Source organism: Lasioglossum baleicum, chromosome 6, assembly GCF_051020765.1.
Source record: "Lasioglossum baleicum chromosome 6, iyLasBale1, whole genome shotgun sequence".
Lineage (NCBI taxonomy): Eukaryota > Metazoa > Arthropoda > Insecta > Hymenoptera > Halictidae > Lasioglossum > Lasioglossum baleicum.
In genome coordinates this window covers 8,552,117-8,570,733 of record NC_134934.1, presented here as the reverse complement: position 1 = coordinate 8,570,733, position 18,617 = coordinate 8,552,117, and the positions used below count along the sequence as shown (strand labels likewise).

General features: G+C 42.2%; 2 protein-coding genes across 3 annotated transcripts in view; one reads left to right on the top strand and one right to left on the bottom strand.

Moving 5' to 3' along the window:
* Positions 1-18,617, bottom strand: part of 5-ht2b (5-hydroxytryptamine receptor 2B) — a 136,155-nt gene that overhangs the window by 17,942 nt on the left and 99,596 nt on the right. For both annotated transcript variants that reach the window (XM_076426443.1, XM_076426444.1), the window contains one exon: positions 6,571-6,907. In XM_076426443.1, the coding sequence (XP_076282558.1) occupies positions 6,571-6,907 (337 nt within the window). The remainder of the gene's footprint in view (positions 1-6,570; positions 6,908-18,617) is intronic.
* The window catches only part of Rpn2 (Regulatory particle non-ATPase 2), a 102,540-nt gene that overhangs the window by 76,521 nt on the left and 7,402 nt on the right, over positions 1-18,617 (top strand). The gene's annotated exons all lie outside the window — the stretch shown is intronic.

The window sequence follows — 18,617 nt, the reverse complement described above, 5'->3', positions numbered from 1 at the left end:
CAGAGCTGCACCTCGCGTTCAGACCAAAATAAATTAGTATACCCAGAGTGGTCTCATAAAAGAGGACATTCTGATACTGTGCTTTTTCTCCGAATTCAAAAATAAAATCTTTCGTCGTAAAACCAGACACGGTACAGTGCACAGAATAATTTGCCGCGAGGCGCCAGAATTGTCGCGAATAATAAGCCGACTGGAAGAGCCCTCTTCGAACTGTCGTTTGCCGATAATTCGCTCAGCGCCTGTCATAAACCCCGAGTCGATATTAGTCTGCTTTGGCTCGGATAGAAAGGCGCACAGGGTCCCGTCATTCGGTAACCGGCTTCGACGCGAAGTGTTAAGGCAACTGTCGCCGTACTTCGTCGAAATAGTAACGCTAGCATGCCACTATTAATATAACGCGGAGGTGCGAACTTCCATGTAACAATGTTATTGACTATCCTTTTCTCGAGAGAGGGCCGAGGCCGGGTCGCAGAAGGTAGCACGTACAGTGATGTATAACAACACGCAGAAGTTACTTGACATTCGAAGAAACTCCTGGAATAATATAATTCTCACTTGTTTGACACGTATCATTGTCCATGTCATTCGTCTCGAAGTCCTTGGAAAAAAGCTTCGACTCATGAGGATGACTAGATTACGGATTTTAGGCATTTATGAAAAGAATTGAGACAAGCACAAATTACAAATTATTAAAACAAAAAAGAATATTTCGCTTGGCTCGTGCGTTTTAAAATTCACGCACAACATTTTTATCTTGCATAAAAACCCGCAGTTCACGTGTAACTATCAAAACGTGGTATGTAACGGTTAAAAGTGCCGCGGAGTCCCTGCGCGTCGTTGTGTAGACCCCGCAGGCACACCACGAGCGTTGCGGTGGTGCGAATTTCCTTGCAACATTATTATTGACTATCCTTTTGATGAAAGGGTCGAGGCCGGGTTACAGAACGAAGTACAGTGACCTAATACGCTGAAGTTACTTGACACCACCCTGGCCGAACGTTTCGAGGCAAGTGGAGCGATCGAAATTGGTCTGTTACAGGATCGCTCGACATCCATTATTCAACTTCGCTTCGAACCTTTTTTCGGTCGGAAATATTGGTAAATCGGTAATTGCGACGTTATTCGAAACCGTTCGGGAGGCTATTATTGAAACGTCGCGATTGGAAATCATTTGGAGGTTGTAATTCGAACATGGGTCATTCGTTTTCGATTCGTTGCTCATTGTTAGACTGCGAATTTAATGTGGTGAATACTAATCATAATAGTATTCAGTTTATACGCATTACAGGGGAGTTATCTAATAATTCTTTATGTCAATCATTTTATGTAAATTTCTCCTAATAATATCGATCTTAGGCATTGCTTGTAATAATATCAATTCAAGTCAATTTTACTTTGAAATATGCAAAGAAGGCGTCGGCATAGATTTCGTTACGTGGTGCTTGAAACCGTTACAAAGTCCCGAATATGTGAGTATATTCACATACTCATCAGTAACTTTCTTGTTTCCGTTATCTGCACTAAATGTACTGAATGCACAAACGTTTTCTCTAAACAATTTTTCGCTGAAGCAGTACACAGTAAAATGAAATACAACTAAAGACGGTTTTAGGTTATTAATCATCCACAGCCATTAAAAATATAAAACGCGATGTAACTTCAGTTCAATATTCGATTGATCCATAAATACGGCCATTCCCATGGCCATTTACTCCCCCAGGAGACTGTTGCGGTAGTTTCGGGGGTTCGAAATCGATCGGCGACAAATTCTTGCGGCAGTTTTTCACCTCGAGCTCGGGCAGCTGTTCGATCGGGATCCAGTAGGAACCCAACTAAATTTCTCGTTTAGCACGTTGACGGGCCTGCGCGTCGAACAGTAACGAATAGCCAATCTCCGTGGTGGGAATAACGTCCCATCTGCGCCTCGAGTGTCCCGACTTCTCGATGGAAGACCACTTACATGTCACCGGGGCTAGATCAGGAGATGACGACGGCCCTGGTGAACCCGAATTGGAGCGGAAGCCTTGGAACTGGTGTAACGATCTGGGGCGACGCCACTTCCGGGGGAACCTTGTCCAAAGATTGAACAAGCTTGTCGCTACCCTCAGATTGCGGTCGTGACTTCCAACGGCGGCCAGGGCTCTGCCTTTCATTGATATAAAACGCCGCCGTCGCGCGGCCTCCCGATTGCCTTTTGATCCTCTCTGTCTTCTCGGTAATACTTCATCTTCGCGCGAGATCCGATCGATTAACTGTATTGATAATTTTTTAAATTCTTTATATCCAGACTCTTCATGATTTATAGCATTCGTGACTTGTCGCGAAAGAATCACGGAGTCCCTGTGCGTCGTCGCGTAGACCCCGAATTTAACACGCCATATCGAATCTTCATAATTTGGCTATTTCGTACACTATCCTTCGGTAACTATCACTGATTTCTCATTTTCTGCACCGAGTATGCACTAATTAGGATGAGAAAGTTGGTAAAATCGTTAATATTTTAAATGAACAAAGCGTCCCTCGCTTTTCTGCTCTTTCTCGACTAGAGTATTACGAATTTCCATAAACGTCGACAATCGTCCTTATTCTTAAAACATATATACCCCAGCAGATTTATGCTCGGTTTAAGGTATCTCGCGTTTCAGTCTGCAGTAATTCGGCAAATCCATTAATCGGGGGATTCCCGTTAAAAATGGGACCGTGTCCGGTATGCGAACCAGCCGAAGCCTCCGCCATAGATCTCCCGTCTTCATTTTTGCCTCGTTACTTCGCCGAGATTCTCATTTGCACTTACTCTCCCGGAATATGGGAACGGTTCAAGGGGACAAGCGAGATTACGTTGGTGGAATCGAGGGACGAGAAATTCCGGATTCTCCGGATTCCGAAAATCGCGATTCCTCCGCGAGAGGCTCGCGCGGAATTGTTCGTAGCGCCGAAGTATAGGCGTTCGCGAATGTTGTTTGGGATTTGCAGAGCTCGACTTCCAGGTTGGCGAGCATTCGTGTCGGTTTTACAGAACTGTCTCTTTCTCTCGAGTGGATACAATCTTCGAAAGCCGATTTTTTAAAGGGGATTTGGAAGCCGGCGGGAAGCTGATTTGGCGGCTGATCGCGTTTGGAAACTGTTGACTGCTTTCGGAAGATCATGTTCGCGGAAACGCATCAGAGCTTAGCGGAAGTAGCTCTCGTGATAACACCCCTAAGAAGTTGGTGGTTAAAGGAATCATGTTCTTTCCCGAAGGATTGTTGTTATTTAAGTAGCTCTCGTAATAAGATCCCTAAAAAGTTGACGGTTCAAAGAATCATCTACAGTCACTGACAATTTAAAGTGGTCACCCTTAAAAATCGCATAACTTTTTAGAAATTGGACCAAAGGACTTGAATGTTTTTAAGATGTTAGACCGGCTAGTTCGCTAAAGAATAAGTAAACGAAAATTTAATACGATTGCAATTGGATAGGAATTATACAAAATTTTTAAAAATGATGTCTTGTCAACTTTTTTATCTGGGCCTGTAACGATAATTTAAAAAATGCGTTTTATAGATTTCTCTATAGATTTATAGATTTAAATCGGTCAACATTGCAATGGATTACAAACGTTTAAAGATGATCACGTAAGGGCGAAATGCCCTGGCAAGGCTGAAAATCTGCGACTTTCACCCTTAAGCTGTCATCTTTAAACGTATGTAGCTCATTGCAATGTAGACCGATCTCGATGAAATTTTCAGTATGCATATAAGTTACCGAAATCTATAAAACGCATTTTTGTAAATTATCGTTACAGGCTCAGATAAAAAAGTTGACAAGACATCATTTTTAAAAGTTTTGTATAATTCCTACCAATTGCAATCGTATTAAATTTTTGTTTGCTTATTCTCTAGCGAACTAGCCGGTCTAACATCTTAAAAAGATTCAAGTCCTTTGGTCCAATTTCTAAAAAGTTATGCGATTTTTAAGAGTGTCCACTTTAAATTGTCAGTGACTGTATGTCTCTACAGATATGAAACAATTATTTTGACAACTGCTTCTCTTTCGTGAAGCATACGAAATAAAAGTTGCCGCGACAATAATCGTGCCACACGTGCTACTTTATTCGCGTTACACGAGAGGAAGATTCTCGTGCGTCACGATTTCCTATAACGCAAATTCATACAGCGCGTAACGCATTACCGCGTTGTACGGGAGTCCACAGTACTGGGAATGGATTGCGAGCACGGCGCATTAAATGCATGAAACGGTGCGACATAATGTCCACGGAGGTCGGTGCATCGGTCGTCGAGGGATCATAAATAATTCCAATTTCCGTGTGGTGGAAACAGCCGTCGAACTATCGAGCCGTCACGTGTACCGGCCAATTTTTACGACACGCAGATAAAACCTTAATCAACACGGCGGAAGTAGCGTCCCGATTTCGACGCCGTGACATCCCGTCGGAAGTTGTCAACCCCGAGTCGCGAATGTTTCGCGGGGCAGCCAATAAAACAGGTTTCGTTCCGAGATATCGGCACCCCCGAAGCCAATTTTCAGCCAGCACACGTCACGCTACCGGGGTGTGGCAGGAATATTCCGCGGAACGTCATAAATCTGTCGTGACACGAGACTCCTTTCGCGCGACGCCTCCTCTGAAGGGACATCCGAGCAGCGACGGGTTTTCCTTCGTGTTCCCTGTGCATTTTCCAGCAAATACGCCCACTCCGAAAAGTATCGCCGCGCCAAATTTCCGGTTTCTTTAACACCGTACGGATCGGACTCGGATTTTCTCGTTTAGATCTGCACAGCAAAATTGCGAGACACAGAATGCACAGCAAAATTACTTTTTCTTTTCGTTCTTTAATGACCATGCTAAACTGAAAATAATATATCGACGTTCTCAAATTTGTTTAATTTGGTATGTGTTTTGAATTGCACTAACTCATTTTTGTCCTAAATTCGAAGGTCCATAGTCTGCATTATCTTTCTGCACCGTTTTTCGATAAACAATATTTTTACTTACTTACTGGACGTAAGTGGCAATACACAATTTTTTTTATAAAACGCACTCCTTGCTGGATTTCTATATTTCGCAGCTGACAGGCTCGAGAAGCTTTTTCTACTTTATAGTTCTAGGGCTAAGTGCACCGATAAACAATTCACCATAGTATGTCAAATTTATTATTGATTTTTATAGGATTCAGCAACCCCGATGTAGGAAGAAAATGTTCTTAGTTAGTGCACGTGTATGATGATAAGACTGCGGAACTTTATGCAAAATGGAAATCGTTTCCATCAACTGCAACAAACTAATAACAATGTAATAATGTCTTTCATTCTTCAGTAATGTTCACAAGCTGCAACCGATGTTCTTAAATTTGTTTAATTTGCCCACTGTTTGCAACCACCGTCATAAATGCATGAAATCCGCAGTTGAATGATCATACATGTCACGTTTCCAAAATTTGCATCCACCATATCAACGATCGCAGACATTAATTAAGAAAAAAAGCTAGGAAGAAGATCTTCCGCAGATTATCTGAAATATTTCGATCCTACCCTCCGACCGTTTATGCAATTCCGCACGGTTCGTGACAGTTCGGTAGGGTGTAGTTTCCGGGAAAATGTCAATCCGGCGCGAGTCCCATTTCTAGTTGGAACGTGTTCGCAAACCGAGCCGCCGCGACAGAGACAGAAATATCTCCGAGTTCGGTGTAATCTCGTGTGACAGGTGTTTCTCAGTTGAACCAGGGATCGACAGACGATCCCTGATCCCGTCGCGTCGGTTGGATTTCTTTCACGACCCTGCCGTCCTGTATTTTATTTTTCAGCCGGTAACCCCCGATGTTCCCGGTGAAATGGAACATCGAACGTTCCCTCCGTATTCTCTTCGGGAACCCGGTTCGGTCTATTGAAACGTCGGCGAGCCTCCTCTCGATCCCGATCGTCGACCGGAATGCGATTCCGCGGATAGAGCGAGTGAGTGTCTTTATCTCGAAGCGAAAGCAGGGTAAATCGTTGTATCCATGAAGGAACGTAGACGCGGCGAACGCTCGCTGCATAAAACACAAGTTTCTTCAATAACCACGACCGCGCTTCCCAGCGCGAAACTTTGTTCGGCAAGTTCCGACATTTCTCACAGATAAATGTCCGCTCCGAGAACCCGGCTTCTGCAGGGAATATTTATGGCCGCGCGAATTCTTTCTCGCTGCTGGCATACGTCTTCGACTGGTGTTAATTTCTGCCATAGACAGCGGATTCTGATTTCGAACAGTGACGTTGAACAAACCCAATCTTCTTCTGAATTATGGATCATTGTAATCGACACATTCTGTCGATGAATTACAAGTCAGCTGATTGCATTACGATAGAAATTGAATTTTTTTGTCGTCTGAACTTCGTTACTTATTCTTTACTCGTCATCTAAACTTCACATGAAACATTGAGAAAGAGTCCTAACGTTCCAAAGAAAAATGTCAGTAACGAATTGTCGACGAGTTAGTTGGCAACGACACTATTCTGGGAGACAATCAGCGAGGTGGACTCTCTGTTGATTATTGAGTCATTTGATTACCACGCAATCATGGTTGGAACCCTTACCCGTGGCGGTAGCTGCACCGGTGCAACTGATGCTGGTGCTGATGCTGCTGCGTCAAGTGCTGGGGTGTGGACCTCGGGGTGCAAAGTGGTGTGGGGCTACCCGGGCTCCCGATGCCCTCGAGACCTCTCGACAGCTTCAGCATCTCGGCGCCGAAAGCATGAAGAGCGGACATCGCCGAGGGTGGTAGCTCGCTTTCCGGTAGCCAAAGGTCGTGCGAGTCCAAGGTCGTCAACTCCGTATCGGTCGATGTACCTGAAGTATGCTGTGGGGTACCTCCACTGCCTCCGGATCCCTTGTTCAACAGGAACCGCTTCCAGGTGCCTCTTCTATCGAGACCTAGAAACCAGCATCACCAATACAATTTCTCTTGAAAACAATCGCGACGATGTCTCGATACACGCGAAAGAGGATCAAATCTTTCTAATGATTTCTTTGTGGAACTGTGACCGACCCCGAACACGGTCTAATTTCGATTTTATTTACTTGTCCAATCCACGATTTAGTTGCACCTCTGTATTACATTAAATCTGTACTGATTTTTTATAGTGAATCGTGTTGCATGTGATCTTCGATCAAATTCTTTACATGCGAAACACCGATATCGGTTCGAATAATCGAGACTCCACTAGATCGTGGATTAAACAAATATAATCGAAATCGTTTCGTGTTCGGGGTCGTTTTAATCAGCAGAATGTCAGGAATATTAAAACATTCATAAAGAAATAATTGAAAATGGTAAGGTTCGGATAAATTTTTCAGAACTGTGTACATCTCTTTCGAAGATGTAACTGGTGAGTAACGATCTGGATCTAGCCACAGCCACCATGAAATCGTTAAAAGCATTTGCGAGGATTAATGTTTTTCACGGCCACCTGAAGCTTTCACGTTTCTGAATTCACAGTCTCATAATTGCTTTAGCGTATCGCAAGGATATTACCGGTACACCTAAAATTATTTGGGAGACGTTGAGTCAAGGAGCTCGCAACAGCTTCGGGGTGTACACGTGGGGAAGAGATCACGGGGCTGTTTCATTTCGGGATTCAACGGGTTTCCGCGCTGATTGCATTTCAAATGGCGGTAGAGCAACGGGGGAGCTCATCAGCTTTATTTCCTCGGGCTGTTTATACAAATTCCAGCCACGTTTCTTTCTCTGCTCTCGCGCCGAGATCTGACGCGAACGTCTGCGTCTGTTCTGACGTTGGCAACTGATCCTTTGCCGCGGTTCCTTTCCGCGAATTAATGACCGTCACTTTGAGCAATATTCGACGCAGCCTGGATGGCGCAGGAATTTGAAAAAATCTCTTTCATCGTGGTCAGGAGTTTCGTCGACTTTGTCATTTCTTGTTCCCGTTTCCAACGCATTCTTGGATAAAATTGGTAAATTGTCTGAACACACGTTTTAGTATTTCATGAGAAGGTAGCTAACTTCAAGTTTTCTTTTTTCTTGCCAGGTTTACATTTTCGTGGAGGATTTGCAAAATACAGTAAAAAGATAACGTGTTGAGGAGGTTCTCTCGAATGAAAATAATTCTTTTCTTCGACATTTTAACATTTTCGAGAAACCACCCCTTTAATGTCTCCAAGGTTTATTTTGGTACCTCCTGAAGTAATTGTAATGGATATGCATAGTTTTAAGAAAGAATACATCGCCCAGAATGAAAATAATTCTTTTCTTCGACATTTTAAGATTTTCGAGAAACTACCCCTTTAATGTTCCCAGGGTTCATTTTAGATCCTCCTGAAGTAGTAATTTTCATGGATATGCATAGTTCTAAGAAAGAATACATCGCCCAGAATGAAAATAATTCTTTCCTTCGACATTTTAAGATTTTCGAGAAACCACCCCTTTAATGTCTCCAAGGTTTATTTTAGTACCTCCCGAAGTAATTGTAGCAAGTTCGACCCTGTTCTTTCTATGTCTGCAATTTCTTGTAGATAAAGGGAACAAGGGCTGTGCATAGTACTCGCAGCTTGGAGCTGATTTATGGCCGTGGTGCACGCCCCCACCCCATTGATTAATTTCGTCAAAGGATAGCAACCGAAACCGGTCTTTTTAACATATTGTGTCACGACCGGCACGGCTTCCTGGTAATTTGCATATCGCTGCCGTGCCGGTAGAACGCCATCGCGAAATTTCTTGTCATTGCCGGCGAATGGGCGTCGTTGGATGCCAAAGGGAGACAGATAAGGGGGTTCTGCGACCAATGAACAAGAAAAATGTCACGGGGAACGATGGATCGTCGGGGGCCGGTCGTTTTTTAATCCCACGCGGTCGAAGATTGAAAACGATTGGTCCTTCGAGGCGGAAGATAAACGAGTCGGCCATTTTTATTCGATAATTGATTCAATATTGCGGTCGACCACCACTCTAATAACTCACCGAAAATTATGGAGCTGTTCTCAATTAGCTCGAATCATAGAATTCATCGAACATGCTTCAGATCTCTTGTTCCACGATTACCGAATAATTAGTACAAAATTTTTGCATTTATTTCTAATGTGCAAGATAAATGTAAAATAAGAATTGTACATGTGGATATTAGCTATTACCATACCGCATACAAGCCGTGTACTTAAATGTAATAATTAGAAGTAAAAATTTTATTCGAATACCCTCTAAATATTGAGTATCGTATATCCAATTTACTGCACCTTTACATCTCGATAAAAAAGATAGTAAAAACCGCGTGCAACACGCGGCGCAAGTAGATAAATTTTGCTCGAACCGTTCCCCCGTGCAGCCCAATAATTAACGCATAATTCCAGCCGGTCTCGTTAGGGAAACTACCCTGTGCAAAGCGAAGTTGCACATCTTCGATCGCCGCGAGGATTAAAGAAGACGTCCGAGGGAACAGCGGTTCCGCCAATTGCATGGAAATTGCACGGCAGTTGCGAAATCAAGGAAATTTCTTCCTTCCTCGGGCAAGAACAAAAAGACGCCGAAGGCGTTTTATTCACTCGATTCCATGGAATTTACTAGTGATTCATCGCCTCTATAATTCAAAGCTTTTTATCGGCGATCGAGAGGTGGCAGCTGCCCAGCCCCTCGTGTTCTCGTTCGGCCCGCTCGACGGTAATTACAAGAAATTTCGTGATTCTCTCTCTCTCTCTCTCTCTCTCTCTCTCTCTCTCTCTGTCTGTCTTTCTCGTCGGAGCGCGATCCCGTGGCTCGTAAGACCGGTCAAACGATTCTTTAATGGTCCCCGACCGGTCCAGAATCGTCCACGTGCCGGAAAAGTTCAAATAAAGATCCGCCCGCGTGCACATTGTGCTCAGCCACCGCTGAATTTCCAATTCGCTTTAACGATTCCACGTGCGGAGAAAGCCGATACTCCGAGCTGAAACTTGGTCCCAAGTTACCGAGCTCTTCAGCGTCGCCCACTGTTTGTCTTTCAGCGTTTTGCAATTCTAAGCGACGCCGAGCCTCTCGACAAATTCGAGCGATCGTTTTATGCGATCCTGCAGAACCATTGCTCTCTAGGATTTTCGGGATCCGACCGTGTCAATTGGTGAAAGCATCTCCTCGTACTAGGCTTTTTATCTCGCGATTGCTTTACCAAGCAGGTCTTTGCCATTTTTTTTCTTCTCGCGTTATCTAAGAATTGCAAGAATTGTGCCAGCTATTATACCTATTATTTTTATTTTGCAAATTTTTTCTTGTCACGTTTGATGTTTCTATATAGAAAATGAGACAATTATTTTTATTTTGCGATACTGAGATTATAAAGCATCTTTCTGGGAAGTTTTGCTTCTTTTTTGGTGTTATTTTTGCAAGAAAATTAGAGAGGAATCGCGTTGTCTGCTCGATATATATATATATAGACATTTCGATTTTTATTTTGTCTGCAATACGAAAAATCTTGTAAATTTTTACGAATTTTCAATAAGGAAATGGCGAAAGAGTTTGAAAATAATGATTTTTAATCTACTCATTAAACTACGGAAATGCATAAATATTTTCAGTTTTATCATCGAGAGACAGTATCAAATATTATCAAATATTAATGAAGATAAATTTTAAGCTTTTGGAAGCACAACAATGCTTTGCACTTTGCGAACATAATTTATGCAAACGCAGAGGTACGTGCCTGTTTGTCAAGCGAAAAATTGTTCCGGGAATAATAAATGGAAATAAGTGCATTCCCATTAACTTTGATTTAATCATTTAATGCAAATGAATGCATAAATGCACGTGTGAAGATCTACAGACTGATTTTCTTTTATGTCGCGTGTGAAATGATATTTTCGTGAATAATTAAAACGACTCGTCGAAGCGTGCATACGCTTTGTTCAAACGTGTAAATTCTATACAAAATTCTTCCTACCGAATACTTACGAATTCTAGGATATTATCAATTTAATTTAAGGGGGCCGTCTCCTAGCAGATGACGGTCGCGCGTGAACACTCACACACCGCTAGAGTACACTCACACACCGCTAGACCACGTATACGTACGCGAGAATTGCTAGGATCAGGGAAATGCGTTCTGATTTCTCGATAATGCAAAGACGGGGGTTTTTATTAGTCAAAATCGCTAGATAAAAGATCAATCTAGTGCGCTGTTTGCTTCAAAAGTCGTTCTTTTACGTTTCCGAGCAATGATTTTGCAATATTCGGCTGCATGTTGCCCGTCGCATGTTGCCCGTTAGATGGCGCTGCAGTCACGCCGGCGTACTAGCCTCTCCGACGGGCAACATGCAGCCGAATATTGCAAAATCATTGCTCGGAAACGTAAAAGAACGACTTTTGAAGCAAACAGCGCACTAGATTGATCTTTTATCTAGCGATTTTGACTAATAAAAACCCCCGTCTTTGCATTATCGAGAAATCAGAACGCATTTCCCTGATCCTAGCAATTCTCGCGTACGTATACGTGGTCTAGCGGTGTGTGAGTGTACTCTAGCGGTGTGTGAGTGTTCACGCGCGACCGTCATCTGCTAGGAGACGGCCCCCTTAACACTACTCTCGACGAAAGAAAATAATATCTATAGCTTCTATTAATGAAACATAAACTATTTGTATAGATTTTTTTATTAACGGCACATGTCATAAATCATTTACTCCTAACAATCTATATTTATTATCCAATATGAAAATTTAACTTGCATTGTTGTTATCTGAACTAATGTGTATTCCGCGTCAGTATTCCAATAATTGGAAATCTAGCATCTGCACTGCTACGGTCAAATTATTAATTCTAATTGTTCGTAATTCATATGCAATTAAATGGAAACCAATTCCATTTTTAAACCCTTAATAAATGCCGCTTTATCTTCGGAGAGAGATCCACGCATAATTCCCAACATCAATAATAAATAATAAATTATTAATCAATAATAAAGTAATTCCTAAATTGGTGGTACAAAATTGAACGAGAATATCTGCCCGATATTTCTTATAGCAAAAGAGAGTATGATAGAATCAATCAGTATAATAACACTTGTTAAATTAGTGGCGCAAAATTAAATAATGGTCAAATATGAAACTGTAAAGAATTGAGTGAAGAATTGCGAAGAAAATGCTTCCGTTTTTATTATTACGTTTATATTAGCTTGACGAGTTGTTGTTGTATGCGTCAAATCTTGTAATCGAATTTTAAACCACTTCCCGATGAGATAAAGACTTGAAACTTTAAACATAGCTCAGAACTGGATGACAATGCAATATTAAAAAACAAATTTTTTAAAAAACTGTGCGTCTAGGAGAAAAAAAATGTTTATATTAACCGTCTCACCTCGTCACGCGACGCTCGGTAGTACGTGATCGCATTCAGCGATCCCCACTCCGCGCACCAGCGCTCCCTACTCCACTACGCGTTCCCACTCCGACTCATCCCCACTCCACTGGCCCACTTCGCACCGAAAGAGCTCAGTCTGGTTGTGGTGTTCCGTTCATTCAGTTCCAGTTAGGACAATTTCGGACTCCATCAAGAGACGTCGTCTCACGTAATTCCATATCTTGCGTTTCTATGTATATCTTACTATTTCATACCAGTATTACTATATCATGCGTTCCATCTCAAGAAGACTAAAAAGTAGAAAATACATAAATATATAAAAAAACTTTTTAAAAACCACGCTTATATTAAAATGCATTAAGAAGGAGAAAATAATTTTTTAAAACATTGTGGTGATTACAAATAAAAGCGTGGAACGCCCACGAAGATTATGTCAATGTAGTTTAGCGCTCCACGCTTTTATTTATAGTCACCAATGTCTAAAAAAATTATTTTCTACTTTTTAATGCATTTTAATATAAGTGTGGTTTCTGAAAAGTTTTTTTTATTCACAGTAGACTCTTGAACAAGTTTTATTTTGCGTAAATATCCCCATTCTAATAATAGGCACTGGTGTGGCAGTCAGCGTGTCAACGAGATAAAATTCGATAATAAATATGAACTTCTCTCGGCAAGCGAAAAATCCAGAACTCCGAAATTTCGCATTTTAATAGACTCGTGTTCCAAGTGCTCGTATCGTAGAGATCCCAACGTTGTCTTTTTCGGCCTTTCGTTTCGCGAACGGTTTTGGCGCGCGTCGCTTGGCCACGACATACCGGGCGATCAATTTGCAAGTTAAATTGCTCGATGCAAATCTTCGAGCCGAAAGAGGCGTCGGTTCACGGTCCAATTTGCCGGTGTTCTCTGACTCGCGGAAGTTTGCCGGTGTTCTTTGCTATTTGCAGGTCGACTTTGTCAAACAACAGGGAGAGCCTCGCCTCTGTTTTCCGCAATCTTTTTCTATTTATCTTCTATTAATCTCGTTAAAAGGGGCTTTCGAGAGATTCGTCGGCAACGCGGCCCGAATTAAAACATTCGAGACGTTGGGAAATTAGTTGAACCTGCGAATTATAAATTGATACACCCGCTTTCGCTGTTTGCGCTCGCCAGCGAAGCGGAGAAATTCGATCGGATCGCTGCACCGGGAGTTCGAGCATAATTATGTCTTGACTCGTTTCTTTTTCTTCAGCTTTTTGCTTCTTCTTCTTCATTTTCCTTGATCAAGCTCTGCTTGAACATTGGTGGTGGAATTCTTATTTTATCAGAGAGAGAAGGTGAAATAAATTTGTCAGCAATAGAGAAATCATCACCTTAAAATTACAAAGTAAGAAATTATAAAATTTTCCTTCCAGAATTTCTGTTGTTATCAATGCTCAAAAATGAAAGTCTATGTCGAAGGAATTTGTAATAGATTCAGCAAACGGTAATAGCAACTTCAATCATAAACTCACAACCCACCGCCAGTAACATAGTCCAATAATTTGCATTTTAAAAGAGAAATAATAATGTAAAACGTCGAAAATTGATAATGTAAAAGAACTTTCTGCGTCGGACGTTAAAAATTTTGTTTTGAGGCGTCGTTTTTCGCAAGTGAAGGGTAATAAAAACAGGTGAGAGTGAACGATACACCCAGTACATTATTGCCGAACATCGGCAAAGAATGGAAACTGGGTGGTACGTGTGCACACGAGATCAGAAATCAGCGTGAGTTAGGTAGCCCCGAGTAAATAATCGAATCTTCCCATCGAATGGACTAGCGGCCAGTTAACGGGAATCGATAAATCCAAGTTCCCGGGCTGCGATAATTAGTCCCTGGCGTTATGGTCGTCGATTTTTAACGGAGTCGCCTCTTTTCCGCCGCGAGAGAGCCTGCCTCGCTTTAGGATTTCGAGCCCGGGAAAGGAGATCAGTTTCTTTTCTCGAGGAGGCTTCCCGCGAACAAAGAACCCGGACGATATCTATGGGGCCACTTAATCGCGAGCCTCGTCGATGCTGAAGGCGGAACGTCACCGGATTAAGCCGAAATTCTTTGCAGTCTTCCTTCCATCCTCGAAATACGACGCCATGTTTCTCGCTGTTTTCTTCGTTCGGTACTGTCAAACTGCAAATCAGAATTTTCTTTCGGGAAAAGTCTTTATTTGATTTTTTAAATGTATACAGTTTAAATGTGTTCTGTTCCTTTATCTTGTAAAATAGTTTCCACCATTTTCTTCATTTAATTTAGCTCGATTTTGGACCAGAATTGTCTTTCGACCTTCAAGGGCCATGTCTATTTAACAAACTTTGTGTTTGGGAACTTTTTTCAACAAGTGGAATTCACTTTTCTTTCAAATGTGCACCTTATCCTGTACTTTCATTTTGTAAAATAGTTTCCACCATTTTCTTCATTTAATTTAGCTCGATTTTGGACCAGAATTGTCTTTCGACCTTCAAGGGTCATGTCTATTTAACAAAATTGGTGTTTGGGAACTTTTTTTAAAAATGCAATTCACTTATCTTTCACACGTGCACCTTACCCTGTGCTTTCATTTTTAAAATAGTTTCCACCATTTTCTTCATTTAATTTAGCTCGATTTTGGACCAGAATTGTCTTTCGATTTTCAAGGGTCATGTCTATTTAACAAACGTGGTGTTTGGGAACTTTTTTCAACAAGAGGAATTCACTTTTCTTTCAAATGTGCACCTTACACTGTGCTTTCATTTTTAAAATATACAGTTTCCACCATTTTCTTCATTTAATTTAGCTCGATTTTGGACCAGAATTGTCTTTCGATTTTCAAGGGCCATGTCTACTTAACAAACTTGGTGTTTGGGAACCTTTTAAAAATAGTTTCCACCCATTTTCTCATTCAGCTCAGCTCGATTTTGAACCAGAATTGACCTTAAATCGACCTTAAAGGACCATGTCTATTCAATAATGGAACAAAACTTGATTTGTGTGAGCTTTCATTGAAAGAATAATAGACTCGAACTCGAAGAAAGAAGAAGAAAGTTAGAATCATGTTCGTCATTTAATCTTCAATCGACCGAACAGTGACTCCCATCGTGGCTGGAACGAACCGCAAGAAGTATTCGAAGGAATTATGACGAATCGGAGGTTCATTAATCTTGAATGGAGGAGCATGGCGTCGTTGATCGCGCGATAACTCGATAATCCGGGTAACCGCGAAATCCGATTACGTGCGGGTCTTTTGGGAATTGCCGACGTCAACGGGACCCGTACTCCTTGGCTCTCTAGCTCGTGCACATTAAGTTTAGTTATCCTCGGAATAACGTGCCCGCTAATTCACTTCTTCAGTGTTAATATTTGGACAACGAGCACCTGTGTGGAACGTACGCTCTCTCGTTCATGAATCATCGGGACTTCACCGGTTGCCCCGAGGGGATTCCGGAGAAATTAATGACACGTTTAAAATCAGTAGGAAGGAGCAAAAATTACTTAATAGGAGAAGCTAAAAGTAACAAGTAGGAGGAGCTAATGCAAACGGTAGGAAAAGTGAAAGGAAAAAGTAAGGGAACTGTAGACAGAATATTTTATGGAACAAGAGCTTGAAGTAGTTGCAGGAGCTAAATGGAATGAATGGGAGGGACTAAATAGAATTAGTGGGACGAGCTAGAAACCAGTGATTACAACTGTATAAACTATACTGCTTCAATCTTGGCGATTGGCACATTTAATCATAAATATTTTCCGAACTTCTTGGCGTACACCAATCGCATCTTCTTCAGAATAGTAGTGGGCGGTACCAGATCCGCCCATTCCCCTTCTCCTGCTCGCACACGTGCATTACAGACCTCGTTTCCGTACATTGCAACGTATCATCAATTAATATTATTACTAGACTGTGGATTTTCATGCAAAATAAAACATGTTTGCATTGATTGCAAGACACAGGAGCCAAATCAAAATCTTTTATCAATTTTCATATTCAGCTGAAAGTAATACACTGATTTCCTTAAATCTTTTCAATATGTCCGCTGCTTTCAATTGTACGTATCCATTTTTATCATAAATGAATAAATGCACGCAGTCTAATTATTACTATCACACGAAGAAAACTACAAATGTCCAAAACTTCTTTTAACGAACGGACGACATAAAGAGGGTATTTTCTATCCAGTGTTCCCCCCCAGTCAATTGAAATGAAATTCCGCATGGGAGGAAACATTTTCCCAGAGTTCCGCGAACCGGTAAGACAAATTTTGTTCGACCTGGCGAGAGCGTATCGTCTCGATATCGAAATTGGCCCGCCGCAAATCGACTTACAGCGGTTCTGCCCGTCCACGCCGATGATTTCTTTGAACTTTCTTGAAAACGGAAGCGGTCCCCGCCGAGCATGATCGTCTCCCGCGAACGGGAAAATCGCGACGGAACGGCCGGACAATTTCTACCGGGGCAAATCGATCGATTACCAGGATTATTGGGTTCCGCGACGCTTCAAAGACCGTCCTCCTTCGCCGGGCTTTATCGACACACACCGGAAATGAAACGTTACTTGCCACAATAGCCTCTCTACACCGATCGAGAACGTATCACGGCGAATCTCATTCGAGCGTCGAGCTTTATCAAAAGCGTGTAACGCGTCCGCGAGACGATCGGCGCGCGGCGGAATCCCGTCGACGATTTAGGCTGCGTTTATAGTTCCTGACTCGCGTGCTTTTCGTCTCGCGTGCTTTTGGTCTCGCGAGACAGCGGGTCAGAAATTTCGAGCGGGGTCGACGGGCCCACTGTGCCCCCCGCTGTGCGTGGCACAAAAAAAGGTCTCCGAAGATATCCTACCGCCTTAAAGGAAAGCTATCGGTAGTTTACGTAAACGAACCGTGAAGCCGTAGAGACCTTTTTTCGTGCCTCGCACAGTGGGCCCGTCGACCCCGCTCGAAATTTATGACCCGCTTGTCTCGCGAGACCAAAAGCACGCGAGACGAAAAGCACGCGAGACAGGAACTATAAACGCAGCCTTATACACCTTTTTATTTATGCACGCCCGGCCGCGCTGCGACTGCTCGACACTAAATTATCGATATTTATTGCGCAACATATTTCCGGAATTTATGGACGCCGATATCTGCCGGTAACCCGGCGAACATGACACCTTCGACTTTCACGGAACTTGTTATTTTATCCTCTGCTAAAAATCGGTCGAATCAATTCTCTCGCGATAAATTTGCATTCGCTCTTCGTCTTGACGAATTCGAAAAATTACGACGCTCTTGCAAATTACGAAATGGAGATTCGAAGGAAAGAGTTCATTGCTGAACTTTATTTATTGTGATTAGGCTGCAGATTTTATGCGCTTGAAGTGAGTAAATCAAGTGCGAAATTTGTCAAGTAGACCGGTCAAGATTATTAAAGATGTCTTTCCTATATCTTGCAATTAAGACAGTTTTTATTTCTCATAAAAATCCACAGAGCAATTACGACTCCAGGCAGGCGCTAGAAGATTTTTGGGTGTCCAATGGTTGTTTAAAAATTCACTTTGAGCTCTGGTCTCTTTACATTGGTGTACGGTTGCTGGGCAAAGTAGCGTCTCAAGGATTCTTGTCCAATGAAGGGTCACAGGATCTCGAGAATTTTCGAGAGTTCGCTCGCAACCATAACGGAACTCGGCGGGATAAACTTTCTACGCGTTAGAACTTCTCCTTTTTCCGATAGAGGCGGCGGGAGATTGCATAAGCGTGCACCCTCTTCCGGTAAACTAGTCAACCTTCTCTTTTTCTTTTAGTAATTCAATCTGCTGTTCTCGAAAGAAATAATCCCAAGCTGTTCTCGAGAGTATCTTGTCTAGCACAAAGAGCCCCAGCCAGTCTCGTGGATTAACTTCACTTTTAAACGCTCCCTTTGAATACCGAAGCGTTCATCTACTGTCCAAACTTCCGCTCTACCTTATTGATTCTAATCATTCTCCCTGATTGTAGAACTTCTTTCACGGTTTTACGCTAATTACGGTAAATAATAACAGGTCGTGTGGTCTTTGTAAATATTTATTTCCTCGCAGTCGGGACTGTTAGAACTTAGTTTTTAGATAGGGCAGTTCGGTGTACTCGATGAACTATTTGACAAGTCACCATCGAAGCTTTCGGGAAGGAATCAATATTGATAGAACCTGCGAAATATTTGTATTAACATATTTTGCTGTTCTGGCCGAAAAGTTCGAGGATAACGTGATGGATATATGCACACATAGATTCAAGAAAAGGATTGGAAGAATGATACACACAGATTATGACTATGTCCACATCGTTAACGCCGCAAAAATAGTCGACGCGAG